The sequence below is a fragment of the Mirounga angustirostris genome, unplaced genomic scaffold, assembly GCF_029215605.1.
Source record: "Mirounga angustirostris isolate CCGP_5_RB_7025 unplaced genomic scaffold, mMirAng1.0.hap1 SCAF_12, whole genome shotgun sequence".
NCBI lineage: Eukaryota > Metazoa > Chordata > Mammalia > Carnivora > Phocidae > Mirounga > Mirounga angustirostris.
In genome coordinates, this window is record NW_026991720.1 from 47,834,588 (window position 1) to 47,849,901 (window position 15,314).

The 15,314-nt window shown below is 35.8% G+C and overlaps 1 protein-coding gene across 7 annotated transcripts in view; it reads right to left on the bottom strand.

Annotated features, from left to right (window-relative positions):
• Positions 1-15,314, bottom strand: part of TAX1BP1 (Tax1 binding protein 1) — an 84,927-nt gene that overhangs the window by 38,852 nt on the left and 30,761 nt on the right. For all 7 annotated transcript variants that reach the window (XM_064575122.1, XM_064575121.1, XM_064575120.1 and 4 more), the window contains exons 6-9: positions 11,085-11,233; positions 10,904-10,994; positions 7,006-7,191; positions 107-331 (exon numbers count right to left, since the gene is read on the bottom strand). In XM_064575122.1, the coding sequence (XP_064431192.1) occupies positions 107-331; positions 7,006-7,191; positions 10,904-10,994; positions 11,085-11,233 (651 nt within the window). The remainder of the gene's footprint in view (positions 1-106; positions 332-7,005; positions 7,192-10,903; positions 10,995-11,084; positions 11,234-15,314) is intronic.

A 15,314-nucleotide genomic window follows, 5' to 3' on the forward strand; every position in this document is an offset into this window, starting at 1 on the left:
CTATGATAAGGAATCTGACCTGATTTACTTTGACATACCTACTCTCTTGTATAAGCTTGTAGTGAGTTTTTGATCAAAATGAAAATTCAAAATTAACCCACTTTACCTGGTCTTTTTTCACAGCATTCAGTTTAAGTTCTGCCACTGCATCAGCTAACTGCTTTTTTACTTTCTCATTTTCCAAGCGTGCAGTATGCAGATCCGCCATTGTTTTATCACGCACATTTACAGCATCACTAAGTTCTTTAGCCAGAAAGACAACTTCTTGCCGAGTTGCCTGAACCTGTTCCTCTGCTTTACGAAGTTGCTCCTTTAAGGAAAAGGTATCTTCCTGAAGAATATCAGATAAATACATTTGCAATGAAACCATTGAAGTAAAAACAGAAGCAGAAACAATTTTTAATATTTCAACAGATCCAAAATTTTAAATTAAATACTGCTTTTCTATTCACGACTTAGGTGAAGTACATAAATCTATAAAAAACTTAAGATATGACTTTGTGTTAGAGTCCCCATTTAACAACCCAATGCACTCTGTATCTCTACCACATTAAACACGTGTAAATAGAAGTTCAGAAGTCAAGCAACATGCCCAATATTTAAAAGCCCTGGCTTAAACAGAAATTCAAATGAAAGCTCCTGTCCCCCAAAATCTCTAACATCTGTAACTACTGACCCTCATTTTTTATGATTACCAATAAAAATAATTTCAATAACTTCTCTGTAATTCCAAAAATTTTGGTTAAAAGAAGTCTATTAACTAACCGAAAAACATATCCAACGTAACATTAATATACCATTACATATCATTATGAAAACAGGACAGGTTTAGGGGCGCCTGGGTGGCTCAGTTGGTTAAGCAACTGCCTTCGGCTCAGGTCATGATCCTGGAGTCCCGGGATCGAGTCCCACATTGGGCTCCCTGCTCAGCGGGGAGTCTGCTTCTCCCTCTGATCCTCCCCCTCATGCTGTCTCCCATTCTCTCTCAGAAAAATAAATAAAATCTTAAAAAAAAAAAAAACAGGACAGGTTTAGAACTTCTAAAAACAAAATACGGATATGCTGCAAGTAACAAAGATGAGGCACTGGGAAAATGAGAAGTAATTAGGACCTCTAAACAAACCTAAAAGTATCTTTAAAAAGTTAAAATTGCTCTAAGAAAAAAAAAAAAAGAGGGGTGCCTGGGTGGCTCAGTCGGTTAAGCCTCTGCCTTCAGCTCAGGTCATGATCCTGGGGTCGGGCTCCCTGCTCAGTGGGGTGTCTGCTTCTCCCTCTCTCCCTAATAAATAAAATCTTAAAAAAAAAAAAAAAAAGTTAAAATTGCCATGATAAAATTATTTCCTTTAATATTAGGAACCCAACAAAATCCAGTTTATTCAACTTTCCTATTTTTATCTCTGTACTAAAAATAAACTCAGAGGGGCACCTGGGTGGCTCAGATGGTTAAGCGTCTGCCTTCGGCTCAGGTCATGATCCCAGGGTCCTGGGATCGAGCCCCGCATCGGGCTCCTTGCTTGGCAGGGAGCCTGCTTCCCCTCTACTGTTCCCCCTGCTTGTGCTCTCTCTGTCAAATAAATAAATAAAATCTTTAAAAAAAATAAATATAAAAATAAAAATAACAAACTCAGAAAAAGTGCAACCCATTCCTGGTCTTTAAACTGTTAGCTCCTGGGGCACCTGGCGGGCTCAGTTGGTGGAGCATGTGGCTCAATTCTCAGGGTCGTGAGCTCAAGCCCCACGTTAGGCATGGAGCCTACTTAAAAAATAATAATAAAAATAAAAATAACTGTTAGCTCCTTAGAAGGAAATAAATGATTATGCAATATTGAGGTGGAGGAAATCTTTGTAGATATAACATTAATAGATCTAACTATGTAAATATCATCAGCTTCTCCATGTCAAAAGGGAAAAAAGAGACACCAACACCAGAGGAAATTGTTTGGACTATATATGTATTTTTTTTTTTTTAAGATTTTATTTATTTGACAGAGAGAGAGAGAGACACAGCGAGATAGAGAACACAAGCAGGGGGAGTGGGAGAGGGAGAAGCAGGCTTCCTGCTGAGCAGGGAGCCCGATGAGGGGCTCGATCCCAGGACCCTGGGATCATGACCCGAGCCGAAGGCAGACGCTTAACGACTGAGCCACCCAGGCGCCCCTGTTTGGACTATATTTTTTAAAAAGGTACAATAATACTCTGATATAAATATATATATTTTTAAAAGATTTTATTTATTTGATAGAGAGAGACACAGTGAGAGAAGGAACACAAGCAGGGGGAGTGGGAGAGGGAGAAGCAGGCTTCCTGCCGAGCAGGGAGCCCGACGCGGGGCTCGATCCCAGGACTCCGGGATCATGACCTGAGCTGAAGGCAGACGCTTAACGACTGAGCCACCCAGGCGCCCCTGATATATATTTTCTGATCAGTAAGAAAAAAACTCTCCAAACCAAAAAAAAAAAAACAAAAAAACAAAAAAGCCAAAAAACAAAAAAATTAAAGAATGGCATGACCATGAATTTTTTTGAAAGAAATAGCCATTATGCATATAAAAATATATTCAACTCATTAATCAAAGAAGTTAAAATAAATACCATTTTCTTTCAACTGACAAAGATTCAAAAACAGGAATACTCCAATATTTGGGTGACTTTACGGAAATTAGCACATTTATAAACAGGTGGGCTATGTACCTGTAAGTAGTATAAAGTTTCTCATCAGATTTTTGCAACATGCACAACCTTGAAAAAGCACATAACTTTTGATCTAGCAATTTTATTTTTATGAGTTTCTAAGAAAATTATTTAGCTTTACAGGGATTCAGTACAATTATTAAAATAATGAAAAATTATTAAAAGTAGAAAATATGTAATATGAGAATTTATTAAAAATTCTGCAATATATCCTTCGAACAATGAAAGTCTGTGCTGCCATTACAAACAGGAGTATACACAATGTTGGGGTATTTTTTTTTTTTTTTAAGATTTTATTTATTTATTTGAGAGAGAGAGAAGAGAGAACACAAGCAGAGGGAGTAGGACAGGGAGACAGGCTTCTCACTGAGCAGGGAGTCCTATGCTGGGGGGCTTGATCCCAGAACCCTGGGATCATGACCTGAGCCGAAGGCAGATGCTTAATGACTGAGCTACCCAGGCACCCCTGGGGTATTTGTTTGAAAAGCAATTTGAAAATAACTATGAAATTTATTCTGGTATGTACATGTGCCTACATATCTGTACAAGGAGGTTTACTGCAGTATGCTTATAAAAGCTAAGTACTATACACAACTAAAAACAATTGCCTACTACACAGCTATTAAATAAAACAAGGGATACTATGCAGCTGTTACAGTCAATGAAGAAGATCTTTATGGGTTCTCATACCCATATAGAATGTCCAGACATTCTATAAAATTCTTAAAAAAAGGTTTTGGATTATACATATATTCTCAGTTTACATAAAAATGTAAATTCTGTATGTACATTCATAGATTTCTAGAAAAATTTAAAAATTCTGTAAGACATATGTAGGAAAGGATGAGGGTTACTTTTACTCCGTACCCTTATTATTTGAATTATGTTAAAACCATGACCTTGTACTGCTTTAAAAAAAAATTTTTTTTTTTTTTAAAGTTTCAATGATTAATGGGGCTCCTGGCTGATTCAGTTGGTAGAGCATGTGACTCTTGATCTTGGGGTCGTGAGCTAAAGCCCCAGACTGGGCAGAGAGTTTAAAAAAAAAAAAAAAGTTAATTAAGAGTCCATTTTCCCAGGTGTTTCTATACCTGTGGTTTTCCTTACAGAGGTCTTACTTATGTAGAAAAAAGATGCCTGGAGAAAATTTTAGCATCTTAATAAATAAATCAAAAATATATTTCACCTTTGTGTTTGCAATGTGCTATATTAAATACCCTGAAGAGTAACTTGGGTGTTAATCATTCATTCTAAATGTGATGCACATCTGACATTTTAGGTGTTATAGTAATTACATCTAAGTGTATTTAACAGCAAACTACTGCAAATAACATAATATTCATCCACAGGAGTTAAGAAATAAGTCAAGGTAAATCTGCCCAATGCACCATTTAAAAAAAAAAAAAGTTCAAAGATCTCCACGAACAGATGTGGAGTAATTTTTTTCGGTTTATATTGTTCAATTTTAAAACAGGTGGAAAAAGTACATACAGCATGGCACCCTTTTTTTTTTTTAAGGGACTATGGAGGGATGGGGTAACTGGGTGATGGACATTAAGGAGGGCATGTGATGTAATGAGCACTGGGTATTATATAAGACTGATGAAGCACAGGCCTATACCTCTGAAACCAATAATACATTATATGTTAATCAACTGAATTTAAATCAAAAATATTTAAAAACTAAAAAAGAAAAACGGGAATAGAAAAGAGTGTCTGCATATGCACATGTTTATTTTTGCAGAAAGAAACAGGAGGATAAACTGGAAACTAATGAAAATGTTTACATATGGGTATAAGAAAAGGTTTTTTCGGAAAGAGACATCACAGTAAATATTGTAAGTATTTTCACTTTTGAATGATGCAACTATTTAACACACTCAAAACACAAAATTCAATCAAAAGGTTAAGAGAATAAAAACTACTCTTTGAATCAAATGCAAACAAAAATGTAGACTGTATAAAAATTCATTCCCATAAATATGCTAAAAAGTTTATTCAAGTAACTTTTGAACACAGTACTATGTACCTCCTTACTGAAATAAATTCTAAGAAAAAGGCTTGAAAAGAACTTGATTTTATTTAGTAGACACATTGTTGGGAGTGGCACTGATGTAACACTTCTGAAACTACTGGTGTGTATTTTGAACATAGTACTATGTATATCCTTACTGAAATAAATTCTAAGAAAAAGGTTTGAAAAGAACTTTTTTAAATTTATTTTAAAGACTTTATTTCTTTATTTGACAGAGAGAAACAGTGAGAGAGGGAATACACAGCACAAAGAGTGGGAAAGGGAGAAGCAAGCTTCTCACCTAGCAGGGAGCCCAATGCGGGGCTCGATCCCAGGACCCTGGGATCATGACCTGAGCCGAAGGCAGACGCTTAACGACTGAGCTACCCAGGCGCCCCAAGAACTTTATTTTATTTAGTAGACACACTGCTGGGAGTGGCACTGATGTAACACCTCTGAAACTATTGGTGTGTATAACAGGGTAGAACACATGAATAAATATAACAACGTTTGGAAACAAGGGCTCCCACACTGAGAGGAGAGATAAATATGGAATGGAGGAAGGTAAGGAAGAACTCTAAGGTACCGGGTTTGAATTGAAGATAACTATATAAAGACTTTAAAAGTTTGTCCAATGGAAGTACAAAGAAGCAATGACCCCTAGTAGCAACAGGATCCAATATAAAAATACCAAATTCCATTTGGTTTCAAAATACCATTCCCCGCTGAAAAAAAAAAAAAACAGGGCTCCTTAGAGAAATGCCTAGTACCAGGTCTGGGGCAGAACCTAAATCTATAATATACAGTTGTTTCACAAAGCTAAGAAGTATTCAAAACATTTATGGAACATATGAAAAAGACACAGGGGCGGCTGGGTGGCTCAGTCAGTTCAGTGCCCAACTCTTGGTTTCGGCTCAGGTCATGATCTCAGGGTCCTGAGATCAAGCCCCACATCAGGTCCTGTGCTCAACATGGAGTCTGCTTGAGATTCTCTCCCTCTTCCTCTGCCGCTCCCCCTGCTAGCATGTGTGCATGATCTAAACTAAATAAATAAAATCTTGGGGGGAAAAAAGGTAGGTCTGAAAAGGCTCCCCCTGGCTAAGTATGAGACACTTTGGGTATGAAAAAGAATGATGGGGCGCCTGGGTGGCTCAGTTGGTTAAGCGAATGCCTTCGGCTCAGGTCATGATCCTGGAGTCCCTGGATCGAGTCCCGCATCGGGCTTCCTGCTCAGTCCTCTGACCCTATTCCCTCTCAGGTGTTCTCGCTCTCTCATTCTCTCTCAAATAAATAAAATCTTTAAAAAAAAAAAAAAGAAAAAGAAAAAGAATGATGATGTAAGATATACTGAACAAAAAAGAATCCCTAAGTCCATAGTGATATGAAAAAAGGGGAGAGGGCAGCAGATAACCTCATTATAAAAGAATACCTACTAATAAATGTACAAGAAATGATAAAATTTTTTAAATCACCATTTTGTAATCATTAATAACTGATGCAGGTGAGGATCATCAAGGGATAAAAAAACCACTGGGTGAAAGGCTATTGGGGAATAGGATGTTCACATGATCTCGAAGTATTATCCTACATATTACTCAATCACAAAGAGGGGGAAAAGCACCAATATAGTGATTTCAGGCAGACATAACTTTAAACAAATGATTAAACCTAACATCAAGAACGGAACTGACATTATGTGACTTTTTTTTTTCATTATGTGACTTTTGATAACACTGCAACAGAATGTACAAAACATCATCTAGGCCTTTTCTTGCCAAAAAATGTTTGACCTGAATCCAGCCATGAGGAAATGATAAATAAATTAGATTACAGACTATTTTCTCAGGCAAGCCTGAATTCTTCAAAAATATCAATGTCATAAAAAACAAGAAGCATAGGGACGCTATTCTAGATTAGAGCAGACCAAGAACACAGTAATTGTGTGATCTTTATTTACCCCTGGGTCAAGAAATTTTAAAGGTTATATAGAAATATATTTGGGACAATTTGAATGTACTAAAACTGTATACAGGAATGAAATATTATCTTCTGAATGTTATATTTCTAATATCTAAATTTCTTAGGTATTAATGGTTTGATGGTTATACAGAATAATGTTACCTGCTGATAGGGAGACATGCTAACGTATTTAGGGTGTAATGTCATAATGCCTCCAGGTTTGAACTTTCCCAAAAGAAAAGGTTGGGGAAAGTAAAGATTAAAAATAAAAACCACTATATTGTATACATTTAATAGACACAGGTTTTACAATCTTCAAATACATACTGCAAAAGTACTTACCTTACTTGAAGTTGTAAGCAAGAAAGTCCTTTGTAGATTTTCCTTTTCAGCCAAACAGAACTGCAGCCTGCCAATCTCTTCTTTGAAATGAGTAATCATGCTTTCTTTGTTCCCATCTAAATTCTTTAAAGTCTGGACCTCTGACACAAGCTTGGTATTTTCTATTTCTGTATTCTTCAGATGTACCTGTAACAGTGGTTGAAAATGTCAAGAATACTCTTAACTCCATAACCTAAGTTACTCAAATTTCAAAATACCATTGTTTACCTCTAACCCAAATATGATCAAGGAACCAGAAGACTTTACTAGACCAGGAATCAGGAGACCCAAGTTTTATCAAATGACTAGCTAATGAACAGGAACAGAACATAGCCTTTTTTTTTTTTATTTTTCACAGAGATTATATCTAAGGTCTAACAACACTACCTGATCTCTAAAGTCTTGTCCTCTCATTTAATAAATTTAAGTTCTCCTTAAAATGCAAACCGATTTGGTTATTCTTTTGGAGGAACAAATTATGTTACAGGTATATTCAGATATAAAGGCATGGCAAAATTCTGGAAAACCTGAGGGGTACATTCAAGAACATCTTAAGCAATTCAATATTTTGCTTTTGAGAAGTACTGTCATTTACTTCCTATGTGCCTAAAAATGTATTTGATTAATTAACCACACTATATTAATTTTCCCAGGAAGTTAGGCAGCAGTTGCTAATTTGCTCATAACAGATGCACAAATCAAATTCCGTAACTGAAATTATAAAGAGTACAGGAACCTAGTTTCCACCATAAAGAGTATCTTGCTTTGGTTAAGAGTACCAGAGAGAAATGAATTAACATACTTCTTGCACTTGAACCTCAATGTATAAATACTGAAACACTAATTCCTATTCACAAGGATAGAAAAGGACTCCAGATTCTCTGAGGTGTCACCAGCCAAGACCTTTGCAGCATCCCTTTAAAAACACTATCTAGGGGCGCCTTGGTGGCTCAGTCGTTAAGCGTCTTCCTTCGGCTCAGGTCATGACCCCAAGGTCCTGGGATCAAGCCCCACATCAGGCTCCCTGCTCAGCAGGAAGCCTGCTTCTCCCTCTCCCACTCCCCCTGCTTGTGTTCCTGCTCTCACTATCTCTCTGTCAAATAAATAAAATCTTCAAAAAAATAAAATAAAAACACTATCTAATTTTCATAGCCATCAGCTCAAGAAAGTGTTTTATCATTTCCTCTAAATTCTTACAGGACAGGGATGGGTCATATGCTCTAATAGGGGCTAGAGGAGAGAGACATAATGAATCTCTCTGGTTATTTATATAAACAATCTGGAAGGGAAAGCCTGTTTCTGAGATATATAACAATATAATATGAGGTCTTGTCATAGTTCAGTCTCCTTGCCATGAAAAAGAAAAAAAAACCCACAAAACAAAAATCTCTAAGGAAGTTTTACTTCCAATTTTGGGGATACACATATACAAACGAAATACTGTTTAGAACACTGGGAGGTTGGGGGAAAATATATTCAAATGGAAATTCCAATGTCACTTTGATCCCAACTGATAATGCTTATAGAAAACTGGAGTTACTATCACACCGTAAAAGAATAAATCCCCAAGACACCTCATTCTTTCCCTTCCTTCCTTGCTGCCCAGTTTTTGCAAAGGACTGGTTATTCAGGTGTAAAGAAGAAACACAAAAACTCTGCAGAAAGTGGGGGGGGGGGGGGGAGAGAAGCAAGGCATAAGGAATAATTTAGAGCAGTAAAGGAAAAATGCTCGATTTACCCTAAAACGTGCTTGCCAACCCTCTACAAAACACCCAAAGTCCTATTCTCATAACAGAAAGAAAAGCAAGACAGGATGGAAAGATGACACCCTGAGGGATAGGTCTTCCTCTTTCCAAAATAATTCATCCTAGTTATCATTCATTACACCTCTCCAGCATCACTGGTTTAACCCTAAGACCTTCCTAAACCCTTCCCAATACTAACTAGAATGCCTTTAGAATTCATTTTATTATTGAATTAGAATCTTATTATCTCCCACTATGCTAACAAAAAGCAATATGGAAAGCAATTATCCACGGAGAAATAATGTTCAGGTCTCTTCCTGGCAACAAAACTGAAATTTTCTCACTGAAATTCATTGTTGACATTGAGTAAAAAATTGTTAGAGATGCCAATTCTCACTTAGTTAAAAAAAATGCTTTATAACTTTAAAAAAACTGCATTTGGAGGTAGTTTGTAAAAAACACTGTATAAATAGTAATCCAATTGCATTAATTTCTCTAGATAGCTCTATTATTTCCCTTTTTCACAAAATCTTCTTTTCAAAAACCAAACAATATTTTGGGGCATATTTTCTTAAAGGGCCAAATCATAAAATCATCCATCCACCAGAGCAGGACACCTGGGTGGCTCAGTCAGTTAAGCATCTGCCTCTGGCTCAGGTCATGATCCCAGGGTCTTGGGATCAAGTCGCACATTGGGTTCCTTGCTCAGAGGGGAACCTGCTTCTCCCTCTGCTTGTGTGCTCTCTCTCTGACAAATAAATAAAATCGTAAAAAAAAAAAAATTATCATCCACCGGTGAATCATCACTACTTTTCTTCCCTTTTTGGGAGTGACACGCATGCCTGCACACACCCCCTGGGGATAAGCTATTCAAGAAATAAAATGGGTATAGTAAAACCCATGACATGCAAAACATCCCCATCCATGCTCTCTAAGCTGCATGGTGGATTCAATATTTTTTTATTTTTATCTTCTAAAAAAAAATTCCGAACACCACCAAAAATGAAAAGGAAAAAACCACTGGCAATATAAATCATATTCTAGTTTCTACATGCAAATTGTAACTATTAAATACTGAATATATGCACAGTTGTATGTTTTTATCTCTCATCAAATATATAGCACAATACTAGGTGCGTCGTTCTGTTCTAATCTAATCAAGTGACTGAATCTATCCAAATAATACTGACTTAACGTGAATGTTGTTGAAATTCGTCATCTGGAACTGTCTTCATGAACTGCTATAAGCCACAAGATAAATATGTCTCAATTTACATCTACAGCATTATTCATAATTAAGCTAACCATCCTATTTCAGAATCATTTAAAAAACTTCAAAAAGGTGAAGATTTGTTAACAGAGAGTATCTTGTTTAAAATGACATTCTCTGAAAATTATTCTAAAAGTCGAACTCTAAAACATGATCACTGAAATTAATGCTCTAGGATGTTATTAAAAGGGGTAACAATTGGTTTTATAAATTCTGATACATAGGCAGGTATCTTGTTACTATCAAACCTCTCTGACTTATTATGTATTACCTACTAAGTAACTAAAATACCAGCAAGTTCCCTGAAAACTTTTAGGGACTATACAAAATGGGGTAGTTTTAAAATAGGTCCCCAAATCCTTTGGTACTTCCTCTCCATAAGAAGTGAAGCCCAATTTCCCTCTCTTTAAGTACTGGCTGGACCCAAGGAACTAGTTTCTAATGAATAAGATAAAGTAGAAGTACCAATGTACAACTTTGGTGACTAGGTCATAAAGTACACCAGGACTTCCTCCTTGCTCTCTCTTGGATAGCTCACTCCAAGGGAAACTGGCTGCCATGTTGTGAAAACATTCAAGCAGCCACTGAAGAGGCCACATAGCAAGAGACTGAAAGGCATCCACTGTAAGTCATTTGTGTGAGCCACCTTGACAGCAGATCCTCCATCCAGTTCCAATCAAGCCTGTAGCTGACCGCAGCCCTTGCCAACATCCTGAATGCAACTCACCAACACACCCTGAGCCAGAACCATGCAGTTAAGCTGCTCCCATTCCTGACCACTAAATTTCACAGGAATTTGTTTCACAGCAATAGATAACAAAGAGAAATAAAGAGAGTAAACTACCTTATAAAGTTCCTTCTCATCCTTTTCTGTCTTCAACTGACACTCCAGTTGTTCTCTTTCGTATTGTGCCTTCCTGAGTTTATCCTTTAAACTGAGTTAAAGTAACATTAATATAGACAAAAAAATTTCATCAAAAACATTTTTGAAACATAGAGGTATTTTTTAAAACCATCAGAAATACCTGTCTAATTCAGTTTCTTTTTCAATTGCTTTGTGTGTCACTGACACAATATCTTCCTCAAGCTGGAGAGCTTTGGATGTAGCATCATTGTATCTCTTCTTAAACTCTTCATTTTCCGTTTTTAAACTTTGCGATACTTCAACAAGACCCTTAGAAACAACAATTTTTGAGAAACAATTTCTAAAACAAATTTGCTTATCTTTAAGAAATCTATGTATTCTTAAATTGTTAATCCCACATCTGTCCCCTCTAGAGTTTATAAACTAAGATTAAAAACTAAACCTGAAACTGAAACATATTCAATTTTTCATATTAAACAATTATTAATTACTTTTCCAGACTTCTCATGCACCGTTTGTTAATTTCACAAACTTCTCCACCAGAGGGCAGGCAACAAAAACGAGAGAAAAATTTTTTTAATTAATCACTTTCATTTTTGACATCTTGCTTTTCAATGCTTCTCTAGTGACAAGTCAGGTTTCATATGATACTACCACAGTTAACACTTTCTCAAAAAATAAAATAAAATAAAATCCTTCTGGCACAGCATTAAGTGGCACCAATAATTATACCAAAGCATTAAGATATGTGCCTGAAGCAGTGTTCGTAATGATCCTGTCACTGTGACTCAGAGGCCTGAACAAATATTCAAAGAACTGAAATGAATATAAAAGTATTTCTACTTAAAACAGAATATTCTACTTTAAACAATTCAAAAGTTTTAAAAATATTAGCACATCAAAACAATTAAGTAACTTATAAGAACTTGATCAAGCTCCTTTCTAAACCCATTTTATGATCTGTAAAATGAAGATAATAGAGCTTTTTCTCCCTAGTTTATAAAATCATGAGAATCAAATATAACAGCACATATGGAGATACTTTGTTATGGAAAACTATACATCAAAGAACTGATAAATTAAGACAAACTGTTGTGTTAAAAAATGATTTTAAAACTTCCCACTAATGAAGTACCATTCACCTAGGCAATAACAGAAGCTAAAGGAAATCATCATTCTTACAATTTAAAAGTAACAAATGTTACACAGTATTTATAAGCCACTTTGATTTTCATAAACTCAGCCAAATTTTTTACTTATAGGTGAAACATCACTTTAAATATATTGCTAGAATATGAAAATTGCTATGTTGCATCTACACTTCGTTAAAAAGCCCATCATAATTATGATCAGATACACTCTCTTGGTTTTATTTTTGCTCAAAGCAAATGTTTCCTTACTAAATTTGCAACAATAGAGATTGTTATACAAAACTAAATGCTTTTCTGACTCCAATGACAACACCACAGAAATAAATATGCCCTCTGCTGTAAACTGTTGTCAATATCCAATGACTCTTGCAAATCTGACACATTTTTATTTGTCTTGCTGATTTATAAAGACAGCCAGAGAGATTTCTAAATAGTTTTTTTAAATTTTGTATTGTTAGTTTTACCACATGCTCTCTTGGCACTGCAAATAGGCTACAGATTTAATCCAGGTATTTCTTCCTACAAGAAATAGATAGCCTAGAGGTAAAAACTAGTTTCTGAATCTGTAAATAATGAAGTTCTGTAACGGGTAAACAGCATTCTAAAAAATGTATAGGGCAAGAACTAAAGAAGATTCATAAGCAACTAAATGCAAAACATGAACTTACTGCTTTTATCTATGAGCCAGTTAACTCTACAGTGAGTCACTAATTGTAATACAACTTGACAGTCTTAGAATCTTTTCCTGGTACCCATAAAAGCACCTAATAGCTTCTCAGCATCCACACCTATTTTCTAATGGCATGAAAATGCTAGAGATTATTCTTCAGGCCTCTAGTTCTCATGTCTTGGTAAAGCATAGCATCTCCATTTGGCTAAGTCATTCTTAGCATGAAAATGACATTAAAGTCTGTAGTATACACATGAACAACTAAAAATCTTGCTTTAAAAAACTAACTTTTAAAGAAGAATAAAATTTAGAACACAAGCTTTGAAAAACACTTGAAATTTGAGATAAATACTCATTTGGTCAATACTTGCAAATCATGCCCCAAAACATAATTCTAATATTAAAGTAAAACCTGAATAGGTTAAGTTGGCTACATTGTACATCAAGATAAAAACAATTACAAAAATGGAGGCAAAAAGAGATTAAGAGATTTGGGCATTTCAGATTCATGTAGTGAACTTCTTCCCCTCCTCTCAGGTTAAAGAATCCCTACCATGAGCCCCTATTAGCAATTCCTTCAAGCCATAACTCTCAAATATGAACAACCAGAGAAAAAAATAAGCCGCTTATCTGTGTGGCTAAACATGCACTAAAAATATCTAAAGTAACAGAACACACTTATTCTCATGTTTTAAAAAAGATGAACTTTGATTACAAATGAATACAACTAAAAAAAACATTATGGACAACCATTTAGAAAAAAATATGGTATTCTGGATTCGAATGTATACAGTGGTAAAATTTAGTAAATTAGTACCTAAATACTCCAAACAGCAAATTATTGGCAAAAGAATTATGTCATTAATGGAAATTGTGAGATTTTAAAGATTTGAGAGAGAAAGAGCACGAGCAGGTGGGGGGAGGGGCAGAGGAAGAGAGAGAATCTCAAGCAGACTCCACACTAAACTCAGAGCTGGATCTTATGACCCTGAGATCAAGACCTGAGCCAAAATCAAGACCCACATGCTTAACCGACCGAGCAAGGAGCCTGTTCTCCCTCTCCCTCTGCCCTTCCCCACTACCCCTGGTTCATACTCACTCTCTCTCAAATAAATACAATCTTTGAAAAAAATAAAGAATTTTAAATTACCTCTACCCCCAACATGGGGCTTGAACTCATGACCCCTGAGATCAAGAGTTGCATGCTCTACTGCCTGAGCTAGTCAGGCACCCCAGTTGTGTGATTTTTTAAGTAACTGTGGATGGTAATCTCTTATCACATATTTGATTTACAAACATTTTCTCCCATTTTGGAATTCACTTTTCATTTTGTTGATGACTTCCTTTGTAATGTAGAAGCTTTATAGTTTGATGTAGTCTACTTGTTTATTTTTTGCTTTTGGTGTTAAATCCAAGAAATGGTTAAGACCAATGTCAAGGAGCTTATGCCCTAGGAGTTTCATGGTTTCAAGTCTTAAGTCTTTAATTCATTTTGAGTTGATTTTTGTGTATGGTGAAAGATAGTGGGTCAGTTTCATTCTTTTGCATGTGGCTGTCCAGTTTTCCTAACACCATTTATTGAAGAGATTGTATTTCCCATTGTATGTTCTTGGCTCTTTTGTCATGAATTAGTTGACCATGTATGCATGGATTTATTTCTGGTTTCTTTATTCTGTTCCATACAAAGATTGAGCTAGTTTAAACTATATATTTTAAATATATTTTAAAAACAAAGTATTATGAATTTCCTGAAACTATTACTTAGCAAATCAGGTATAAAATGAAAATTGGCCTTAAAGAAATTTATTGATATATACACCTAAGTTATAACAATCACTCCTACAATATTAAAATAAGTCTCTATGGGGTGCCTAGGTGGCTCAGACACTTAAGCATCTGACTCGATTTCAGCTCAGGTCATGATCTCAGGGTTGTGAGATTGAGCCCTTCATTAGGCTCCATGCTGGGCGTGGAGCCTCCTTAAGATTCTCTCTCCCTCTGTGGCTCCCCACTCCCACTTTAAAAAATAAATATTAAAATATTTTTAAAAATTAGGCCTTTGTATCTTTTTTCCACAATGAAAGAGTTAGAAATTCAATGATATCATAGCTTCAAAACTGGTTTTTGGCAATTCCATATATTAGAGATACACACACACACACACACACACCTGAGGCAATTCCATATATTAAGCAGTCTAAATGTCTTAAACTACCTCTGTCCAAAATTGGATATCCAATACAGTGATAAATGCAACTTTACAGAAGAGAAAGCCAAAAATAAAAGACAGCAGAAGAGATGTGCACTAGCCAGTGCCACCATAATGAGAGATCTTTCATGTTGTTCTCTCCTATACCTGTGATAACTCCCAAATGGCTGGTAGTATCTCAAGGTACCCTACCTAGTTTATAACATGCTCCTTATATAGTTTAAGCAATACTGTTTTAGTATTCTCAAAGATAATTTAGTTTAAAAATACCTTGAGGGTGCCTCGGTGGCTCAGTCAGTTAAGCATCTGCCTTCAGCTCAAGTCATGATCCCAGTCAGAGTCCTGGGATGGAGCCCTATG